Below are 20,877 nucleotides of genomic sequence, written 5' to 3'. Positions count from 1 at the left end.
CTAAGAGACAAAAATCTTTTTCTTATAAATAAGAAAACCTGAAGCACTGTGAAGCACTGTTGGCACATGTCAATCACAACCCAACCTCAACGGGCCAGGCAGAGTCCAGAGTTGGACTGGCCACAGGGAGAACTTTTTGCCACTGTGACTGTAACATCAGAGGAAATAAGAGTTGACCTGTCAAAAACGCACATACACACACACACACACACATACAAACACTCACACACATCGGTTATACCTGTTCCTGTTTTAGATCACTTCTGTACCCTGTTCTATGTCTCTCTCTGTATAAGTGCAGATAAGTGTTGTGTCCCTGGTGCCCATACTTACAGTATGTCTACATTAATAGCAATGCTACGTCTATAATGGAGTATTTACCTAATATACTTAACTCTTGTATTGCAAATGCTGTTTCCCTTGATAATCTGACAGAGAATCTAAATAGTGCCATGGTTCAAGTGTTTGACTCTTGTTTTTCTTATAATATGTAAATGCACCCCTACAAAATCAGTACCCTAGTTTTCAGATGACACACACACGCTCAAACAGTAGAAAAGTAGAAAACTTGAGCGCAAGTGGCGCATGACAAAACAGGAGACTGATTGCCTTACCTGGGCTGAGAGTTTTTAGAATTACAAATGTGCTCTCTCAGCTGCTAGAACAGCATATTTCTCTAATTTGATTTTAAAAACAATCCAATATATTTTAAAACTCATTCAAAATACATCTACTCTTCATTTACTTCTGATTACTTTATGAATGTTTTCACAAGATGACCTTAATTAGAGATATAATTGATGATCTCCTCTCTTCTTAAGACGTTGAAGTATGATATTGAAAGATGAAGGCACAGTGATTCATACCACTTGCACCTTTTCACAATTTGAAATCATTTCCCCTGAGGCTTTTACTAGCTTCTAAGTCCATAACTTGTCTATTAAACCCAATAACATCTTGTCTTTTTTATTTCCACCCGTACCCTATTTTCGGGCTTTTACATGTACAGTATGTGTCACCCACCCCATAAGGGTATCTAAACTATCGCTGTAACAGAAATTACAGTACATTGTACAGTGTCTCGAAGAGTACTTCTTACAGTCCTTACAGTGTTTTATGGCTGCATACAAAACCGCTTGAAGCTCCAGCGGAAATCTGATTCTGAATCTGACGAGAAACTCTGTCTAACGTTAATTTGTTTCCCTCTTGAGTTTTCTCCCCAACATTTTCTGTAGTAGTTCTCCACTGATCTAAGCTAATGAGCACTATGATGACACTGTGTTGTATGGTGATACTGCCTATAAACTAAACTGATTTTTAATGTGTAAAGTGTACCGAGACTATGTTGTATTGCGATACTGCACTATAAACCATAAACTGATTGATTGATTGATTGATGTGAGTGGTTATTCATCATTGCCTGCCAAATAGCAACTCGTCATGCTGGTGACACTGTCAATAAAACGATACACTGATTGAAATCACATTTTAACTGCACCTATCAGGATCACAACATTTGAAGTGAAATTATGGTCTTGATTCCTTGAAGTAAAATGATGGTCTTAATATGTCTCCTGCACCTGCAATTGGACTAATATGTTTACCTGACTGATTTGAAAGGGAAAAATAATTACAGGTGATTTCATCAGTGCAAAATCTAATGGTGATGGCGATGAGTCACTGAGGTACAGCGCAAATATGTGATGAACTAGTACACACACACACACACACACACACACACACACACCAGCACATTTATAACCACAACACCGAAACACGCACATGCACACCCGCGCATACAGGCACACGCACACATGTTTGTGTGGCTCCTGGGGTGCACTGCCAGCAGTCTCCAGTAAGGGCTGAGATTACCTACAGCTGATTGGTCTTCTTAATGTGCCGGATTTAACACATTTCCCCTCTGGGGGCTTAAACTGACATTACAGCAGCCTGAGCAGCATCCATCTTCTCCACTAACAGGACCCACCATTGTCTCTCTGTGTGTGTGTGTGTGTGTGTGTGTGTGTGTATGTGTGTTTGAGTGTATGCTTGTGTATGTCCCTCTAAAACTCACACAGAGAAATAAGTGGACAGAATTGTCAATGTTAACATTTTTACCAGAACATACAGCACAATACTTTGGTCGGGGTATACAGTATCACCTTATAAGGTATCACTATACTTGTGTAGTTCCTCCTCTGTGTTTCAAGGCATCCCACTGAGAACCCCTCTGTAGGAACGCCTCCTCCTGTGCCCCCCCATCTCAACACACACACACACACACACACACACACAATCTGCCACTCTCCCTTGAAGGAGCCATAATCCCTGGCAGCAAACTTCTGGGGAAAGCTGACGGCACCAGAAAAAAGATAAATAAAGGATTTTCATTTCTTGCTCCATAATAGGAAAAAAAATGCACAGCACGTTTTTCCCCCCTCAACATTTATCTTTAATAGAGTCTCCAAATCCATATCCTCTAATTTACTACAATTATTTCCGACAAAAGCGGAAAGAGAATATGAAGGCACAGTGGGGCTGTTCTGGTCCTTTTGTTCACAAGCTTACAGGTGAGTTCAATTTAGTTACTCTATAGAAGAACAAAAAACTGAATGCGTAAGGGTCTTATAATTATGCGAGGGGAAACATTAACATTTGCGAATGAGAAAAACTATTCATTTTAAAACATGGAAGTAACTGACCCCTAGATACTTCATTGGTCAAGTCCAAATTGTTTGTGAACTAACATTCATTCCAGCTCTTTCTTAAGCAGAGAAACTTTTCAGACAGAAAGAGGGAGAAAGAGAGAGAGAGAGAATAAGGGTGAGAGAGAGAAAGTGACTAATGTCTTGCATTAAGTTTGTTGTTTATTTTCGCCCGGAAGCACTGAAATAACCCTATTAAATCACATAGTCCCCCTGTCATTAATCTCAATGGCTCTGACTAGTTCCTCAAACCTAATGGAGTTTAGAATTTGCATGAGACGAGTTTACCCACAAAGCCTCACCTAAGAGGATTCCGCTTCAGACAGAGAGCTTATTGTCACCCAAGCTCACAGATGTGGATTAACTGCACTAGGTCTGAAGAACCCCCCCCCCCCCCACCCCACCTCACCCCAAACACACACACACACACACACCTTGATGGAGCACTGAAGTTGAGGTCCTGTCCACACAGTGGCAGGTCCAAAGCATGGGAAGAACATGACCGCGTGGATGATGGGTGAGTTCAGCCGGTCCTACTGTACCTGTGGGATCACCCTACCGAGTGTCCTGCCTGCGCTTGCGGCCTTATTAAAGCATCACTCGTGTGTCAATGTCAGTGGTGGCGCTCGGATCATTGCTGTCATCGGTGCGGTTTTGTAGTGGCCTTAATGAAGACAGTGCCAGCACTAGTTCTGTAATACTGAGACTCAAGTAAAGACAAAATGTCTGCTGTTTTGTTCCGAATATCGTTCATTTCTAACAGTTGCAGAGAGACATCAACACTTTGGTGCACTTGAACTACACAACTAAGTCTTCTTTGAAAGAGCCTTTTGTCAAAAGCTTTCCAAAGTCAGTCGTCTGCTGTGTGCTCGCTCGCGTGCGTGCGTGTGTGTGTGTGTGTGTGTGTGTGTGTGTGTGTTTTCCTCCTTCTTTTTTCGATTTTCTACTCTCATCCCCGCAATGCCTCATCATCACAGGATTGCAGCGCGGTGTTGTCAAGTTGGCTTTTAAAATCATTTGAATAAGCCTCTTTTTGGAGGAGCCTGTCTGTACTGTTTCACTGGAACTAAATCAGCTTTGCCTGCTAAATATAAAATGTTGCTTGTGCATTAATGCTTTAATATTTATCAGTGGAAAAAAAGGTGTCAGAAGTATGGCTTCATCCCTGTGAAGAATTCAAAGTGGAAGTGGAGGGGAAAACACACATTCTGACACCCCATCTCCCCCACAACCTCCATACCCTTTAAAAAAACTAAAAACATTCTGACTTAAGGGTAACATTAAGCTGAATGTCTTCTTGGAGCATATGTGAATAGTCCCAGTCAAATATCCTGGTTTGCACTCATACAGTACGCTGTCTGTTGTTCACCCATCACACAGAAATTCAAAACACTATGAATACAGTACATGTTAACATTACTCACAAATCCACTCTGCTCTCCAAGGACCGAGAAAAGAGAACTGAATATATCACTTAAATGTAACATGGCTGTCTGATCAGCACCTTGTGTTGTCATGTTCACAACAAGCTGCCAAAACCCCGGGGAACCCCATTTGGCTTTAAAGATGAAGAAGAACAAAAAATCCTGAGCTTCATACAAGGCAACACTCCTTTCCGAGTCATTTCTTCACACATGCTCTTAAAATATGAAGGTATATTTGGTGCAAAAGTGGCGAGCACATTTAACTGCAGGTTTTGCATGCGCACACTAAAGTCATAAATGTGTAACAGTAAAGTTGTTAACACAAAATAGGGGTTCACAAATCCTTGTTACCGGTACACAAATCCTATCCTGTGAGTCATAACTTTCAAGAGTCATGCACTCGACACTTTTGCTCCAATCGTTGCAGCGCAGTTGGTGCGAAACACATTTGCACATCCGTGTTTCATAATCTGAGAACATGCACAACATTTGTGCATTTGTAAACCCAAATGTGAACTAATGCATCCGAAGTTGTGCATCTGTGAAATAATTTCTCATTAATAAAATTCTACAGATCGCTTTGGTTTTCTTGCACGACTACAAGTCAATTGATACAAGTGCTCGAATCTGCTTCTATGAGTGACGGATACTTTTGCACCTCGCTAGGTGATATAATTGGGGTAAAAATATTTGTATGTGTATACGTCGAGCAAATCGATCGAGAAAACAAGGCGGCCGGATCTGGATCCTGGATCGCGCTCAGACTACCATTGCCTGCTCATAAAGTAAGTAACCTCAGCTTGTTTCCTTATCAATGAAGGACGCACGATTTATAGTTTTATAGTTATATATATAGCTCGCCACTTTTGCACCAAATATACCTTCATATTAAAACCAGGAACGTTGCTCCACAGACACGCCATCTTTTCCTAAACACGGCTCTGTCTGGCTCCATCTATCACACTCAGAGAGAGAGAGAGAGAGAGAGAGAGAGAGAGAGAGAGAGAGAGAGAGAATGACACGACCGATCTCACCCGAGCTTCTCTGAACCACGGTCTTCCACTCTAACCTCTGGCTAGACCCCTGAATCAGAGCATATTATCTCTGCCTCTGTGGCAATTCTGAATTAATGTACATGATTCAAACTGCTTAGCAAGCCAGTTTTACTCTGACCTGCCTTGATCCCCCACCCATGCTTACATAACCTCAATCATCTCAGCGTGTGCTAACAGCAAGAGCTGCTAGCACACAAAAGACAGCAAAGGCCAACATCCATACTGTAGTCATCAGTGATATCTTATGAGCACTCCAAAGCTGTGGGTGATAAAGTGTTTCTACTCTTTGCATAATTTTGCATGAATTTTTTTTATTGGTTGACCCACAGATTCACTCAATTCCCAAATCACCTTAATCACTTTAATTCCAGGGTAAAGCAGCATAGTAACTCCAGAGCACTTAGTGTGACAAGGACAGTATAGTCTTAAAAACAGATCCAATAAGCAGAAAACAAACAACCCACAATAACTCTACACCAAGTGCATGAGCATCAGCAACGTCAACAATCTCCTTTATTGCCGTTCTCTCCCCTACTATTCTCTCTCTCTCTCTCTCTCTCTCTCTCTCTGTCTCTCTCTCTCTCTCCATCCTCTGTACTCTTCGTTCACTGTCGTTTGTCAGGTTGCACTGAGGGGCTGGCCACACCTCTGCAGCACTGGTAATGAGTGTATGTTTAAATGAAGCTGTCACATCCTGCCTCGCTTGGGCAGGTCTGGTGCAGGATAAGGCCCCTGGCCCTCGTTGCTGTCGCTGGGCACAGGCGGCAGGGCCCACACGCACCCCCCCCCCCCCCTTCATAATTGCCTCAGGAGGCGATAAAAAACACAGCTGTTCTACCCGACTGCGTCTGAGAAGAAAGAAGTTTCGCGAGCAGAACAAATGTTCGGCAGAGAACAGCAGAAAAAAAAGTTTCATGCTTTTTTTTTCATATCCTCAGTAAAAAAACAGAAAGATAAACTGGGCCCCAAACTTATTTATTTTGTTGTTGTTTGTTTGTTGTTGGTGTTTTCCTCGTGTATAGGGCCACATCAGAAGTAAGAGAATATGTGAAAAAGAGTGTTTTGGAGCAGACAGGGGGTAAGGGGGGTGAAAGGCCTGGGGGTCTTTGGTCTGGGCGCAGGTGGAGTTTAAGGCATCTGAATGGGGCTCTGACCACTGGTGGAGGGGGCCGATAATCCACATGCCACAGTCTGCCCGCTGATAAGACTCAGGCAGCAGGCAGTGCGAGAGAGAGAGAGAGAGAGAGAGAGAGAGCAGGCGGGGGCAGTGCTATTTGGCGATGCAAAGGCATCTTGGCTCAGTGCCTGCAGGGGCCCAGAGGTGTGTGTATGGCTGTATGTGTGTGTATGGCTGTATGTGTGTGTATGGCTCTATGTGTGTGTATGGCAGTATGTGTGTGTATGGCTGTATGTGTGTGTATGGCTATATGTGTGTGTATGGCTGTATGTGTGTATGGCTGTATGTGTGTGTATGGCTCTATGTGTGTGTATGGCAGTATGTGTGTGTATGGCTGTATGTGTGTGTATGGCTGTATGTGTGTGTATGGCAGTATGTGTCTGTATGGCTGTATGTGTGTGTATGGCAGTATGTGTGTGTATGGCAGTATGTGTGTGTATGGCTATATGTGTGTGTATGGCAGTATGTGTGTATGGCTGTATGTGTGTGTATGGCTGTATGTGTGTGTAGCGCCGTATGTGTGTGTATGGCAGTATGTGTGTGTATGACTGTATGTGCGTGTATGGCAGTATGTGTGTGTATGGCTGTATGTGTGTGTATGGCAATATGTGTATGGCTGTATGTGTGTGTAGGGCTGTATGTGTGTGGACTTCTTTTGATGTTGTATTATTTAATTTGGATTTGACACCACATGTGTGTAGCGCCATATGTGTGTATATGGGTGCATGTGTGTGTAGAGCTGTACAGTATGTGTGTGTGTAGCCTATGAGAGAGAGGGAAGAGAGGAGAGGAGCGAAAGAGTGAGCTTTGGTTTAAATGGACCATTTGCTAATCAATGGATATGGCGTGAGGTAATGGATGCTTCGTGAGTAGCTGACAAATATACTTGTTTGTTGATTATCTATTAAATACTTAGTGACAGGTTTGTTTGCTACTACCGGTAACTATTGCACTATTAAAGATGATTCTAATCTAAATGAAACTAATTCATCAGATTGCTCCTCAAAGTCCACTTTCTGTGTACACTCCTTTCTGAAACCCTCCAACCCAAACCCTCCAAAAACAACAACAAAGTGGCTTGAACTGAGTGTAATTTCAATGGCAACAACCATATGCAAGGGATACAGACTGTACTGTACCTTTAAAACAAAGTGTTACATGGATTTTTGCATGACTTTTTTAATGACAAGTACAAACATAACTATCATTAAGAGATACAGTATGAAAGTGATTTTGTAAGGATCTGTTCCTGTCTTGTTTCCCTTGTCTAGTGTTTTTCCCATCATGTCTGCTCCTCTTGTGTCTTCCTGTTTGCTTTGTTTACTTCCTGTGTCTTGTGCCATGTGCTTCTTTGTTTGTGTTTCTGTTCCATGTTCTCCGCCCCTCATCTGATCCTCGTTAGTTTGTTAGTTTAATTATGGTTTCCACCGTTCCTTGTTCACCTGTGCCCGGTTAACCCCTGGGTATTTAAACCCTCTGTCTCCCCTCAGTCCCCCGCCTGTCATTGATGTTATGTTGTTCGTATTGTGGCTTGCTAAGTTCGATTAAAGATTCCTGTTCGCTTCAAGCTTCCCTCGTCTCGACTTGCCCTGTTTTTGGGTCCAGCTCTCCCCTGCAACCGTGACAGATTTGATATATTCTCTATTTTATGTGATGCCTTAATTTTCCATTTGAAACATGGCATATGTTGTATAAGTCAGTGCCACAATAAAAACATAATTACGTATACCTACATAAATCTGACCTCTTTTCATACTTCTCTAAAAAGCTCAATCAGCAATCATTGCTTTTCACTGCCTTAGTTTTATGATTTTTGTTTTTACCTTTTCAAAAAGTGTTCCTTGAATTTCATCAACCAAAAGTGAGCTTGTTCAGAAGCACTCATTTCTGATGGCTTCTTTCTCTCTTTTAAGCAATGTATATGCTTCATGCTTATGTTTGAAATTAAGTAGCAAATTGAAGGACTTGCTTTAAACCATCATTTGTTTCCATTATAAACATATTTATATAATTAAGCCAAAATATTACAACGGACACTACATCATTATGAAGCTCAGCCTTTCGAAGCAGGCTTGGGTACTGACGGAATTGGGCCACTTTGCATGGCTGATGTATCTGTGCGTAAAATAGCAAGTTCCACTGACGTGGGTCTTTGTGCCCGTGGACACCTGCTGCCTGCGTGCAAACCTGGCGAAGAGTAATCAGCCTTTATCGCCCTCAGTCATTCCACTTCTCTCCTCAGCGACACTAATGCCCTGCATTCATCATCCCAATCTAATTGAGGCCTCTCAGAGGAGGAGATCAACTAGACAGACACACCGCCATAAACACAGCACCGGAGAGAGAGTGAGAGAGAGAGAAAGGGAGAGGTAGAGAAGGAGAGAAACAAACTCCTCAGAGAATGTTTACTAAATTCCTACACACAGACACACACCTACACAGTCCACAGACAAAACCTAAATTGAATGGATGAAAATCAAATTCACTTAGTGAAAAAATAACCATCTCAATGTCACTCTAATCTGGGGAATAGTACTGGTGCTTTCCTCTACTTTTCTTCTACTACTTACTACTGAAACAAACGTAAAAGCTTTTAACATGGTACATAAAGGCAAAACTTGGAATACTGCTTCATCAGAATAGCACTTTCCCCATGTTCCTTAATAAGTATGCATACTGCACATCAGAACAGCACTTTCACCATGCTGCCTACAGAGACATATTTTTTTGTGTATAGTGCAATCACGGAATGGGCAGCTAGCGGTCGTGAGGAGATGATGTGGGCTTGAAGTTGCGTAACATCCCTGACCTCATCTTTAATGTGTATGCATACTTCACATTAGAACAGCACTTCCCCCATCAGTCGCTAAAGAAATCCATGAGTCCTGTGCATTCAACTCTGGCTCTGACCGGTTCTCAGCTTGTGACTGCAACACTCAGCTGCTGTTACAGGTTCTGGTTGATCTTTGATACGTTTAGGTTCTATTATGACTAACACTGGTTGTGGATCATTGTGTTGGTTGTGTTAGTTCAACTTAGAAAGTTAAAAGGTTTTCTTCCTCAACAGCTTCGCACACTACACAGTGTTGGTAGCATACACAGACACACACACACACATACACACTTAAAACGAATGTGTTGTCCCCATAGATGTGTTAAAACAACGCAAGTTATGTTGTTTTCAACACATTCATTTTAAGAGTGCACACACACACAAACACACACACACACACACACACACACATTGATATAATTAAAAAAATAATCTTCTGCTAAAATTACTCTGTAAACAAGATGTGGGGGTGGCTCAGGTAACATCATTCTGTGAAATTAGTGTCAGATGGCAGTTATGACATTATTTAGTGGTCCATAACGGGCCTGCATATTGATCTGAGAGGCAAAGCAGAGCTCCAGCTCTTTCTGTCAGTCACTCTCATTAAACTGATGTATGGAAGTCTGCATTCACCACTCCCTCCACCTTTCCCTTCCTCACCATATACCCCCTCCCCCACCACCACCATATACCTTCCTCTCCCCCACCACCACCATATACCTTCCTCTCCCCCAACACCACCATATACCTTCCTCTCCCCCAACACCACCATATACCTTCCTCTCCCCCACCACCACCATATACCCCCCCCCCCCCCCCCCCCCAACACCACCATATACCTTCCTCTCCCCCAACACCACCATATACCTTCCTCTCCCCCAACATAGTTCAGTCAATCACTCTCTTCCTCTTTCCATCTGCCTCTTATTATATTTGAGATTAGCATATTCTCTGTAGTCTTTTCATGCTCTACCTGTATCCCTCATCATTTTTTATTGTTTTTTTCTTCACTTTCTGACACAAGTCTCTCTCTCTCTCTCTCTCTCTCTCTCTTTCTCTTTCTCTCTCTCTCTCCCCTTATAGAGCTGTGTGTTGCTGGACAGCCAAACAAAACAATCACCCATCAGCAGAAGAGCACTTGGTGGTGTTTTCGCTCAGGCTAAGCCCTTCTTTTCTGCTAAAACCACTGATGTTTTCTCTCCCTCTCTCTCCCTCTTCCTGGTTTTTCCTCGCACGCGTCTGGAGCTGCTTCTCTGAGCGGAGACTGGCAGACTCTCGGAGGCTTAAGTCTACTTCTTGCGTGGAAGTTTTCCAGAAAGTTCTGCTTAAGCCGGCTGCCACTCTCCCTTGCCACCCACCTACTGCGCGCCTATCCTCCTCCTCCAAACACACACACACACACAAACACACACACATACACACATAGACACACACAAACACATACATGCACATAATCAGACACACACGCCAAAGGCTTCTTCACTGATATCACACCTCATCTGCAAGTATGATTTTGCGATGGAACCCTGCAGAGCGATAATCCATGACCCTGGTGTATCAACCTGGGTGAGAAAACTGACGACGTGCTGTGTGCGCTAACATGCTGCAGACAAGAGCAACAAGTGCCACTGTGTGTGTGTGTGTGTGTGTGTGTGTGTGTGTGTGTGTGTGTGTGTGTGTGTGTGTGTGTGTGTGTGTGTGTGTGTTTTGCATGTATGCTTGTGGAAAGGAGTCAACACACAGTGTTGAGTACAGAAGCCATGAAATGAGGAGTAGCCTATCGGCTCATGAAATGTGGACAGATGGCCACTCATGCCAAATCTCTCTCTGTCCGGTCAGAGGGCTCAAGAACTGGACTGTCCGGACGAAAGGATGGCCACCCTAGTCTTTCAACAGACCCTCCAATCATCAAGCAGAAGCCCGGACTGGACTATATTTAGCTGATTCTGAACGAACTCGTCTTCGAGATGAATGTGTTCTAACACATTTTCAGTCAACACAATAGTACAAATTTGACCATTAACTTTTTGATATGTTAGGGGAAGCTGAGCTTTCCTAGCAGTCTTAAAGAAATCACCTCTGTCTAAAATGGACAAGAGAGCCACACATGCATTGAGCAATAGCCAGATGCAATAGCCTTTTTCATCAAAGCAGGAACACACTGAGTCTCGTACGAGCCCATTATGGACTATCCTTTGGAACTGTTGTTAATATTGATCACGGCCATCGCTAGACCCCTTTTACTAGGGCACGTGCCTCAGTAAATATGTTTAGGTTTTTAACTAGCTCCTGTAGTATTTGGCAGTTGAATATTATTATTAGATTGATATTAACAGGAATGGAATGGAATCTCTTAATCCATAATCCAAGCTGTAACCACTGGGCCTTAACTCACACCTTGCCCTTCCCTCTGCACTGCATCTATGTATTGCAATTGGTGTGCGCACGTACATAGCTATCAGTACATGATGGTGCTTAAATGAAAATTTTGGATTATGGAATGATAATAGCATTTGTTGTTATTTGCATGCATTTGCTACAAACATAATGAGACATAATGCACATTATGCAGATAATCATAATATATTTTAAAATAGTTATTTAGATATATATGTTTACTTTGCACCTTTAGCAATAGTTGTTTCAGTTTAAGCAGCAGCAATATGGTAAGTAAGTAAGTGGCTGAAGTTACACAGCCTAGAACATTCTATGAATGCGGCAGGCATTCAGGAACAAAAAAAGTGTCATTGGAGTAAAGGGAGCGATGTGATGCCCCTGAAATTGTTGCCTTTGTGGGTCAACTGATGGACAGTAAAATCAAACACATATCTGTAGTGTGGAAGACCTGTGGTCATGGTGCCACGGGATGCCACTTTGACTGACAGGTGCCCCAACACTAGTAGCCTGTGATATGATCACAGAGTCACTAAAGCAAAGTTCAGAGAACTTCTACTCTCTGTTTCACTTCATTTAAACTATCAGCAGCAAGGAGCCAGTTAATTAAAGATGGTATCGCCTTTCACTTGCTCCCCAGCGCTCGGCAATTATATGCAAGACAGGAGAGAGATAGAGGGGAAAAGACAGAGGGAAAGAGAGAGAGAGATAGAGGGGAAAAGACAGAGGGAAAGAGAGAGAGAGAGAGAGAACGAGTGGGAGAAATAAAAGTATACAGTAGTAGTTCACAGTGGTTCATGTGGTTCACAGAAGTGCAAAGATAAATAAATTGAATAAAAATGGACACTGAGGAAGAGAGGTGTAGCCTCTACAGAAGAGGAGGAGGAGGAGGAGGAGGAGGAAGGGTGTGCAGATGAAAGTCCTGCAGATAGCCCTTAACTTAAAACACACACACACACACACACACTCAGAGATACACACACACACACACACACACACACACACACACACACACACACACGCACACACACTCAGAGATACACACACACTCAGACATACGCACACACTCAGACATACTCATACACACACACACACACATACACACACACACACACACACACACACACACACACACACACACCACACACACATACACATACACACACACATACACATACACACAGACACACACACATACACATGTGCGTGCGTGCGTGTGTGTGTGTGTGTTGTGACACAAATGCCATCAGACCTGATATTGCTATCACTGATGAGAGCAATACGAATGTTTTCATACTGGAAGTAGGCTGTTGTTTTGATCCATGTCTATAGGAAGCCTATTTAACAAAGCTGGTGAAATATCAGTGTCTTGTACAGCAGATTTGTAGTCTTGGTTACAAATGCCAATATGTTCTCATATGTGCTAATATTTTTATATAAGTCTGGGCCACGTACATAGGCTGGTCACTAGGGGTCTCAGGATTGATGGATTTACAAAAGTAAAAGCAAAACAACTGACTAAATACTGCTCAATTTCATCCTTTATAGGAAGTCAACACATTTGGAGGAGGTGTTGTGTGCTGTGCTGCTGCTTTGTTATTGTCAACAGAATCACATGACTGGATACAAGTAAAGAAGTAAAGTGTGTGTGTGTGTGTGTGTGCGCGTCTGGCGTGTGTGAGAGTGTGTGTGTGTGTGTGTGTATGTGTGTGTGTGTGTGTGTGTGTGTGTGTGTGTGTGTGTGTGCGTCTGGCGTGTGAGAGTGTGTGTGTGTGTATGTATGTGTATGTGTGTGTGTGTGTGTGTGTGTGTGTGTGTGTGTGTGTGTGTGTGTGTGTGTGTGTGTGTGTGTGTGTAGGAGGGGGGTGTAATCCATCACAGAGATGACCACACACTTCACATGATGATGAGGAAACATTATACTCCTGCTCTTTTTTGCAATGGAAGAGTTACAGTCGGAGGAGCTAAAAAGGCCCCAAGAGAGCAAACATCAAAGATCAAATTGAGGCCCATTATCCCCCCACCCAACAGCTGAAAAAAAATCCTCTCAAATCCATTCCTGACCATGACTATTGTCTCTCTATACTTAATGAAAAGCAACAGTAGCAATGCTATTCTTGGCATGGCAGCTATCTTGAAACAGCGGCCTGTTTCTCAGCAGAATGGACAGTGAGCACGCAGCATAATCATTTCAGCATCCATGGACAAACAGTTAGTCACAAAGCATAACAGGGTGAGGCCCGCATGTGGTGTGTGTGGTGTAGGTGGTGAGTGTGTGTGTGTGTGTGTGGTGTGTGTTTAGATACCTTGCTGGCCAGTTCTCATTTTCTTGCTGTGATTGCAATGATAATGACGAGGAGGGTTAACAACAGAGCTCCGGCTAACAGCAGGTAGCATTTCCTCTTCCTCAGTTGCCTCTGTGGACACACATGCACATGCACACACACAGACACACACACACACATATTAGACATGCCAATTAAATACATCAATCACTCTTGAGAGAAGCTTTTAGAATCACCTATAACAAAGGGAAAGGTCATACAATGTCATAGTGTGTATAGACTAGTATAAATTGTATATCATGGGTTCAATTTAATCTAATGATTTTTTTTTCTGTCAGCCTGACATAATGTGAAGGTATTGACACATTGATATGACCTCGACATTATAAGATACTCTAAGAAAATATGATCTGTACAAATAATGAAATAGTAATGTTCTTAAAGACACAGTAGACCAGCCTACAGTATAATAATAATAATAATAATAACATTTATTTATATAGCACAGTAAACCAGCCTATATGGAGTTGAGTTCCATATTCCCATTCAAAGTCGGGTATGGATGGGGTCTGAGTCAAGTGTCAATGGAAGGGGATGAGAGAATTCCAAAGATCAATAACACACACCCGTTCATTTAATTTCATTTCATTTTTCCTTGTTCTTCCACCTTTCCACCTTTATGTTCTTCTGTATTTGCTCTCTCCTCTCTCTCTGTCCAAGCTAATTTCTTTCTGTGTCCTGTCCACTGTTAGAGATTGCCTAAAATATTCAAACAGCCTTGTTTCACTCTGCCATGCCCCATCGTCCAATCCAATGGCTTGCTTATCTTAGTTTGAAATAAATATACTGGAAAAATACTGTGAAAGAAATGAGGAAGAATAAAGTTCAACATCGGTAAAATAAATGGGAACAAATAGAACGGAGTTCTCGGCAGCTGCATATGTTTGTAAATATTTATTTCCATAGCCTGTCGCCGTGGGCGCTGGGGATGCTTGGGGCACGCCAGAGAGCACAGAATCTATGTTGTTTTGAAATGCTTTTCTTCCGCTTTTAGTTCTTTCCCCTTCCAGCCCGTTTTGCTGCTACAAAGGCACGAGTGAGTGAGTGAGTGAGGGAAAGAGAGAGGGAGGGAAAGAGAGAGAGAGAGAGAAAGAGAGGGAGGGAAAAAGAGAGAGCGGGGGGGGGGGGGGGCATCAGCAGCAGAGCAGAGCCGGGCTGCAGCCTTTAAATCCTGCCTCGCTTCAAAGCGCAGGGAGCAATTCATCTCCTTATCTGGGACTCGAAACAGGCTTTCTCTGTGGAAAGAGTGTGTGTGTGCATGTGAGAAAGAGAGAGATAGAGAGAGAGCAAGAGAGACAGTGTGTGTGTATGTGTGTATGTAGAGAGAGAGAGACAGAGAGTGAGAGAGAGAGACAGATAGATAGAGTGTGTATGTGTGTATGTAGAGAGAGAGAGAGAGAGAGAGAGAGAGAGAGAGAGAGAGAGAGAGAGAGAGAGAGAGAGGAGAGAGAGAGAGAGAGAGAGAGAGATAGAGAGAGAGCACAGCAGTGAGAGAAAGAGCGAGAAGAGGAGAGGGGTAAAAAATGCTGTCGAGTAATTTTCCGTTTAAACGTTCCACTCCACAACAATTTGCATAAGCAGCCCAGCATGTGTGATAAGAAGATTGGTAATTTTCAAAGGCTCTGTGGGGATTGAGAATTAAAAGGCTCTCTCTGCTATCTCCTCTCTTGCAGCTGGTCACCACAGACTCCTCAGCTTCTTTCTTACATTTTCTCCTAAACTGCGCCTTCATAGACTTTCACTCTCTCACCCGAGCCCCCCCCCCCCCCCCTCTCTCGCTACCAGTCTCTTGGTACTGGTTCTCAATGCGTGTCTCCCTAGTTTCTGGTCCTATTCACTGAGAGCTGGCAAACGTGCAGGGTGCACCAAGACTACAGCTCTACACAATGGAACTGTTGCACAGTTTTAAGAATTGTAATTTTCTAGATCAGGCAGAGCAAGTGGCTATAAACATGCATATGTATTCTCTCTCTCTGCCCCCCACACACACACTAGCATACAACAAAAGATGCACAAGATGGAGTGAGAGATTACGAAAAACAGGTGAAGAGAGAGAGGATCCCTCTCTCTTTCCTTTCTTTAAATGCTTATGAATGAGAGTCATAGAGTGATAAGGGATTCTATTTCCTCAGTCATACTATTGTCCATAGAGATAGATGATCTTGAATGGCAAACAGAACTGTAATTTTGGATCTCCTGTCTGGCAACTTATGCAATTTATAAATCCATTCATCTATGAAAATGCACAGGACTCTGATGATGCGTGGGGATGTTGGTCCAGATTATGGCCGAAAACAGGTTTAAATGTCATGCTTTAATGTTGGGATTCCAGGACTGCACTATGTTACACAGAAGGAGCAATACAGCGTTCTGAATATCTGCTATATGTTTGCTATCTGAAATGCTCTGAAAATCTGAATATTGAAAAAAAAAACTTGTAAAGCCTTACAGACACCAGCTACCTTGCTAGCATGTTAACTCTATCTAACTCTAACATTAGTGATATAGTTTTTTTTTTTTTTTTTTTTACATTTTGATCTGACGCAGACCACATCATCTTTATCATCACTTGGCCTCCACCTCAGGTGTTCTGGACAACATGTTCTGACCTGCTGGAAGTTGCTGTTGTTCTCTGGGTCGGCGTTGGAAGTACATTTAATTGTTTCTCTTACAAACAGGCTAAACACTCTTCTTGAATTTGGCTCACTGTATACAAATACACATTAGTCACTCTCAACAACCACCATCAACAGTATTGCTGTCAAACTAACCCCAGATGTCCTCAATCTTTCATCCAAGACACTAGCATTTATACCCACAGAAATACTGAGGCTTATATATATATATATATATATATATATATATATAAAACAAAATATATGCCTGAGCATTTTTAATTAGGAATAACTATTCTTTCCTAGGTTTTCACACTTCCTTTTGCTTTTCTTGCCCTTCTTTCACTTTGTATGAATGCCATGGAGTGTATGTTTTGGGATTCAGAATGGATTCTTGATCATTGTGCAACTTCAATAAGAAATGTTGCACAAAGATGTAGCAATAGTGTGTGCATAGCATAGGCCTAGTAACAGGGCACTATTAGCCTTTAAGAAATCAATAGCAGGAAAGAAAATTAGAGTGAAAGAGTAAACCTCTGACTTCTTATCTCTCTACCTCTGAAGTAAACAGAGCCACACAGCCCACAGACAATTTCCAATTTGCTCTACATGATAATGGAGGACCCTATACAACAGTTCTTTTCAGAAGCCAAATAAAACACTGCGAGAAAACATTACAGGCTACTCTCAAGAGCACTTTTATGGCATTAGCAAAGCTAGCTAAGGACAAACATGCACCACTGAGCCTGTGTGCTTCAGACCGATGCACTCAGTGTGTCAGGAGCCGCCACAGCCAAACAAGGCATCGTTCTACACGCCCATTTGCCCTCACGTTTGGCCCATTTGACGTGCATAATTGACCCGGTGGTGAGTCCAACCACGGAAGACTCCTCGAGGGGCCCGGCATGAGGTACTGTTTCCCTACGCAGCTAACCTGCAGCTCAGACCTGACTACAGATGTGAAAATGATTCTGACAAAAAGAACAGAAAAAGGTCTTCATAGATTTTTTCCCCATCCTTTCATATTTTAGACCAGACCATGCAAAGAGGCTTCATAGCAATTTAGTACCATCCAAATGCCAAACGCAGGCCAATCTCACATCGTGAGCAGCATTCATGTATTTTTTTTTTGTTATCTCAGAGAAGCTCATAGAAATTCAGATTAACCCCTGCATGTCAAGGTAATGACCCATGGACCCACCGTCCCTCAAATCAATGAGAGAATTGCATGGCTCTGGGCAGCAAGGAAAAGCTATTTACCTTGGCTGACATGAGAAATGTCCTTATGAAGCCATAATATTAGTCGAGATGATTACTGTCACATTATTTCCCCCACCTTTATCTCATCTGTTTGGGAAACTGGAAGTCCATAAAATAAATAATGTTTGCCGTGTGACTGGCTGGCTCACTTGTAATCGGCTTACGTGTGAATTTACATAAAATTCAGCATCCCCGGCCACCAGCTCATGAGGTGTGTGTGTGTGTGTGTGTGTGTGTGTGTGTAATTCATCCCTAGCCGCCTGATTATGATGGTAGAAAGAAGCTGCTCGTAAGCACAGGCTCCAGGCCATAGCGGGCAACATGACACAAAGCCTAGTGGTTCCGGAAGTCTCTATTCGGGCTCTTGTGCAGACGCAATACATACACATACACACACACACACAGACACACACACACACACACACACTCATTCATTCACTGAATATGCTCACACGCACACGTACCCACACAAACACAAATGCATACCTACTCCATACCATCATGCACCAAGCCATTTAACATTCACACACACAAAGGTGGTGTCAAGTATTTAGGGGTCTTTCCCTGAAGGGAGGGGTCTTTCCCTGAAGGGACTTATTTTCCCAGTAATGACCGGCGTTCTATACATTATCCCGCTTATTACACGACTACTTGCCAAAATGAAATAATAAACTCCCTACGATATGACTTTAGCCTACATAGCTAGCCTATTTGTTACCGTTCATCGTGGCATTTGCTGAGAAACAAATAGTTTGCATCAACACACGCTGAACTTGAATCAAACATTCTGTACTTTGTGTCCATTACTTTGGTTTAAAATCATTTTAAATGATTCATAACAAGCAGTGGTGGTGCACCAGATAAATTACTAATTTAAACCAAGAAATAGTAGATTAAAGTGAACAGTGCTTGAATGTGTTGTACCTAATATTTCTATTAAACAATACACTTTTTTAATTTGTATTTATTCAGATTTTAAATCTAAAATTGGATGTTGGAAAAGCAAAATACACTAGTATTCATAGTATTCAAAGTATTCATAAGTTACTTTTAATACCAAGGCCAACTACAAATTAGCCTTGTGTGTGTGTGTGTGTGTGTGTGTGTGTGTGTGTGTGTGTGTGTGTGTGAATTATATAACACCATTTTAGATCTCTTTCTCTTTCTGTGTAGAGGGAGCAAAGGTAAATTTGGATTATACACACATGCAATCACAAACACACATGTACCCATGCACACACACACACACACACACACACACACACACAGTTGGTGAACACATCATTCCAGTGGGCTCACAGCTCCTCTTTCTGAAAAAAAGCTACAGACTGCCTGGTGTGAACTCAGAGCAGAGTAGTGTGAAAATGTTTCTCATCATTCTCTATTTCACACACACACACACACACACACACACACACACACACACACACACACACACACACACACACACACACACATATATATACTCACACACACACCAGCACATTCATAACCACACTCTGAGCCTCAGGGATTCACAGAAGCAGTTGTGGAGAGAAACCACCGCAGGAGTCACTTGACGTTGCCATTTCTCCCTGCATAATGGCCATTTAATGGAGAAAGTGAAAAAGAAAAAAGAGGAGAGAGAGAGAGAGAGAGATGAGCAGACACAGAGAAAGACATATAGATAGAGCCAGAATGAGAGAGACAGAGATATACAGTCAGGGGAAAAGAATGAGAAGGAGAGAGGGAAAGAGAGATAGAGAGAGATAGAGATAGAGAGAGAGAGAGAGAGAGAGAGAGAGAGATAGAGAGAAAGAGAGAGAGAGAAATGAAGTATGATAATTGAGGTCTGATGCTGGCGACGGGGCCTGAACTCTATTCATCCTCCTGTTGATTCTGATGTAGTGTGCGGCGCGGCCGACGTGTTAATGAACAATCATGTTTCATGGCGGCCCCTGGGCCTTCAGCGCGCTCACACACGCCACATCCGTCATGTCACATTTACCAGCTCTGGCAGGGGAGAGAGAGAGAGAGAGAGAGAGAGAGAGAGAGAGAGAGAGAGAGAGAGAGAGAGAGAGAGAGAGAGAGAGAGGATGAGACAGGAGAGGTGGGAAAGACATAGACAGACAGAGAGAGACAGATGGGAGAGACAGAGGGAGAGAGAGAGAATAGGGAGAGAGAGAGAGTTTGCTTTTTTGGAGTGATGAGACAAATTATAGACTCAGTGTATTTCTGGCATGTGTCTGGCTAGCACGCATGCATAGTCTCCAGGAAAAGCCAGACTGGAATTTAATTGACAATAGGGTCACTGTAGTGTTGGGAGAGAAATGCAGCTGAGTTAAAAGTATAAAAAAAAACAAAGCAAAGCAAAGGAAAGATGGGGGTAGGTAGAGTTAAAGAGAAAATAGGGAGGAACTGAGTGAGGGAGAGATGCAGAAAGAGACAACGTGAAGGTGTATAAGATTAAAAAAAAGACAATTAATCTGTTTAAAGCTGTTTCTCTTCACTCCCTGGCTATGCCTGTGGAGGGACGAGGAGAGAGAGAGAGAGAGAGAGAGAGAGAGAGAGAGAGAGAGAGGAGAGAGAGAGAGAGAGAGAGAGAGAGAGAGAGAGAGAGAGAGAGAGAGAGGCTTAACCAGGGCCAGGTTAAGGTCATCCGGGGCAGAGGCCTCCCAGAGGCCCCCCTCCCCCCCATTTTAAAAAAATATATTATTATTGTTATTATTAATAATAATATTAGTATTACCCCAACATGCAATATCAGTAGATATAGCTATCTCTTCAGGCCTATGCTTACTAGGAGAACACGTCACTGAGTCAGATCTGTCTCCTAAATCGTCAAGAGCCCTTGATGAGCCCGGCTCACATGCCTCTTCTTCCAGCAGCACGACACTTCGGCAGGAGCAGCAGAGGAGGTTTCGGAGCCGATAACGGTAACGTTGTTGTCAGGGACAGGGGTAGTAGGCCTAGACATGGACATATTACTATTTTGATCCTCGTCAGGACAATCGATACTTTTGAAAAAAGTGGACAGTTTGGGCGTTTTACTGAGAACGTCAGCCTGCCGCTCTCTCTTTTGCTGAGTTA

At 42.7% G+C, this 20,877-nt stretch overlaps 1 protein-coding gene and 1 long non-coding RNA gene across 2 annotated transcripts in view; one reads left to right on the top strand and one right to left on the bottom strand.

Moving 5' to 3' along the window:
- Positions 1–20,877, bottom strand: part of tsnare1 (T-SNARE Domain Containing 1) — a 142,271-nt gene that overhangs the window by 20,946 nt on the left and 100,448 nt on the right. Inside the window, exon 11 of the mRNA XM_042107860.1 lies at positions 13,895–14,005. Coding sequence (XP_041963794.1) covers positions 13,910–14,005 — 96 coding nt within the window. The 3' untranslated portion in view covers positions 13,895–13,909. The remainder of the gene's footprint in view (positions 1–13,894; positions 14,006–20,877) is intronic.
- On the top strand, positions 1,128–13,238 carry LOC121721162. The gene is made up of 3 exons (XR_006034756.1): positions 1,128–1,237; positions 6,506–6,509; positions 13,224–13,238. It is a non-coding gene; the product is annotated as an uncharacterized LOC121721162 (long non-coding RNA).

The sequence above is a fragment of the Alosa sapidissima genome, chromosome 10, assembly GCF_018492685.1.
Source record: "Alosa sapidissima isolate fAloSap1 chromosome 10, fAloSap1.pri, whole genome shotgun sequence".
NCBI classification, from domain to species: domain Eukaryota; kingdom Metazoa; phylum Chordata; class Actinopteri; order Clupeiformes; family Clupeidae; genus Alosa; species Alosa sapidissima.
Note: the sequence above shows the minus strand (reverse complement) of the source record. Positions and strands in the feature narration are given on the sequence as shown.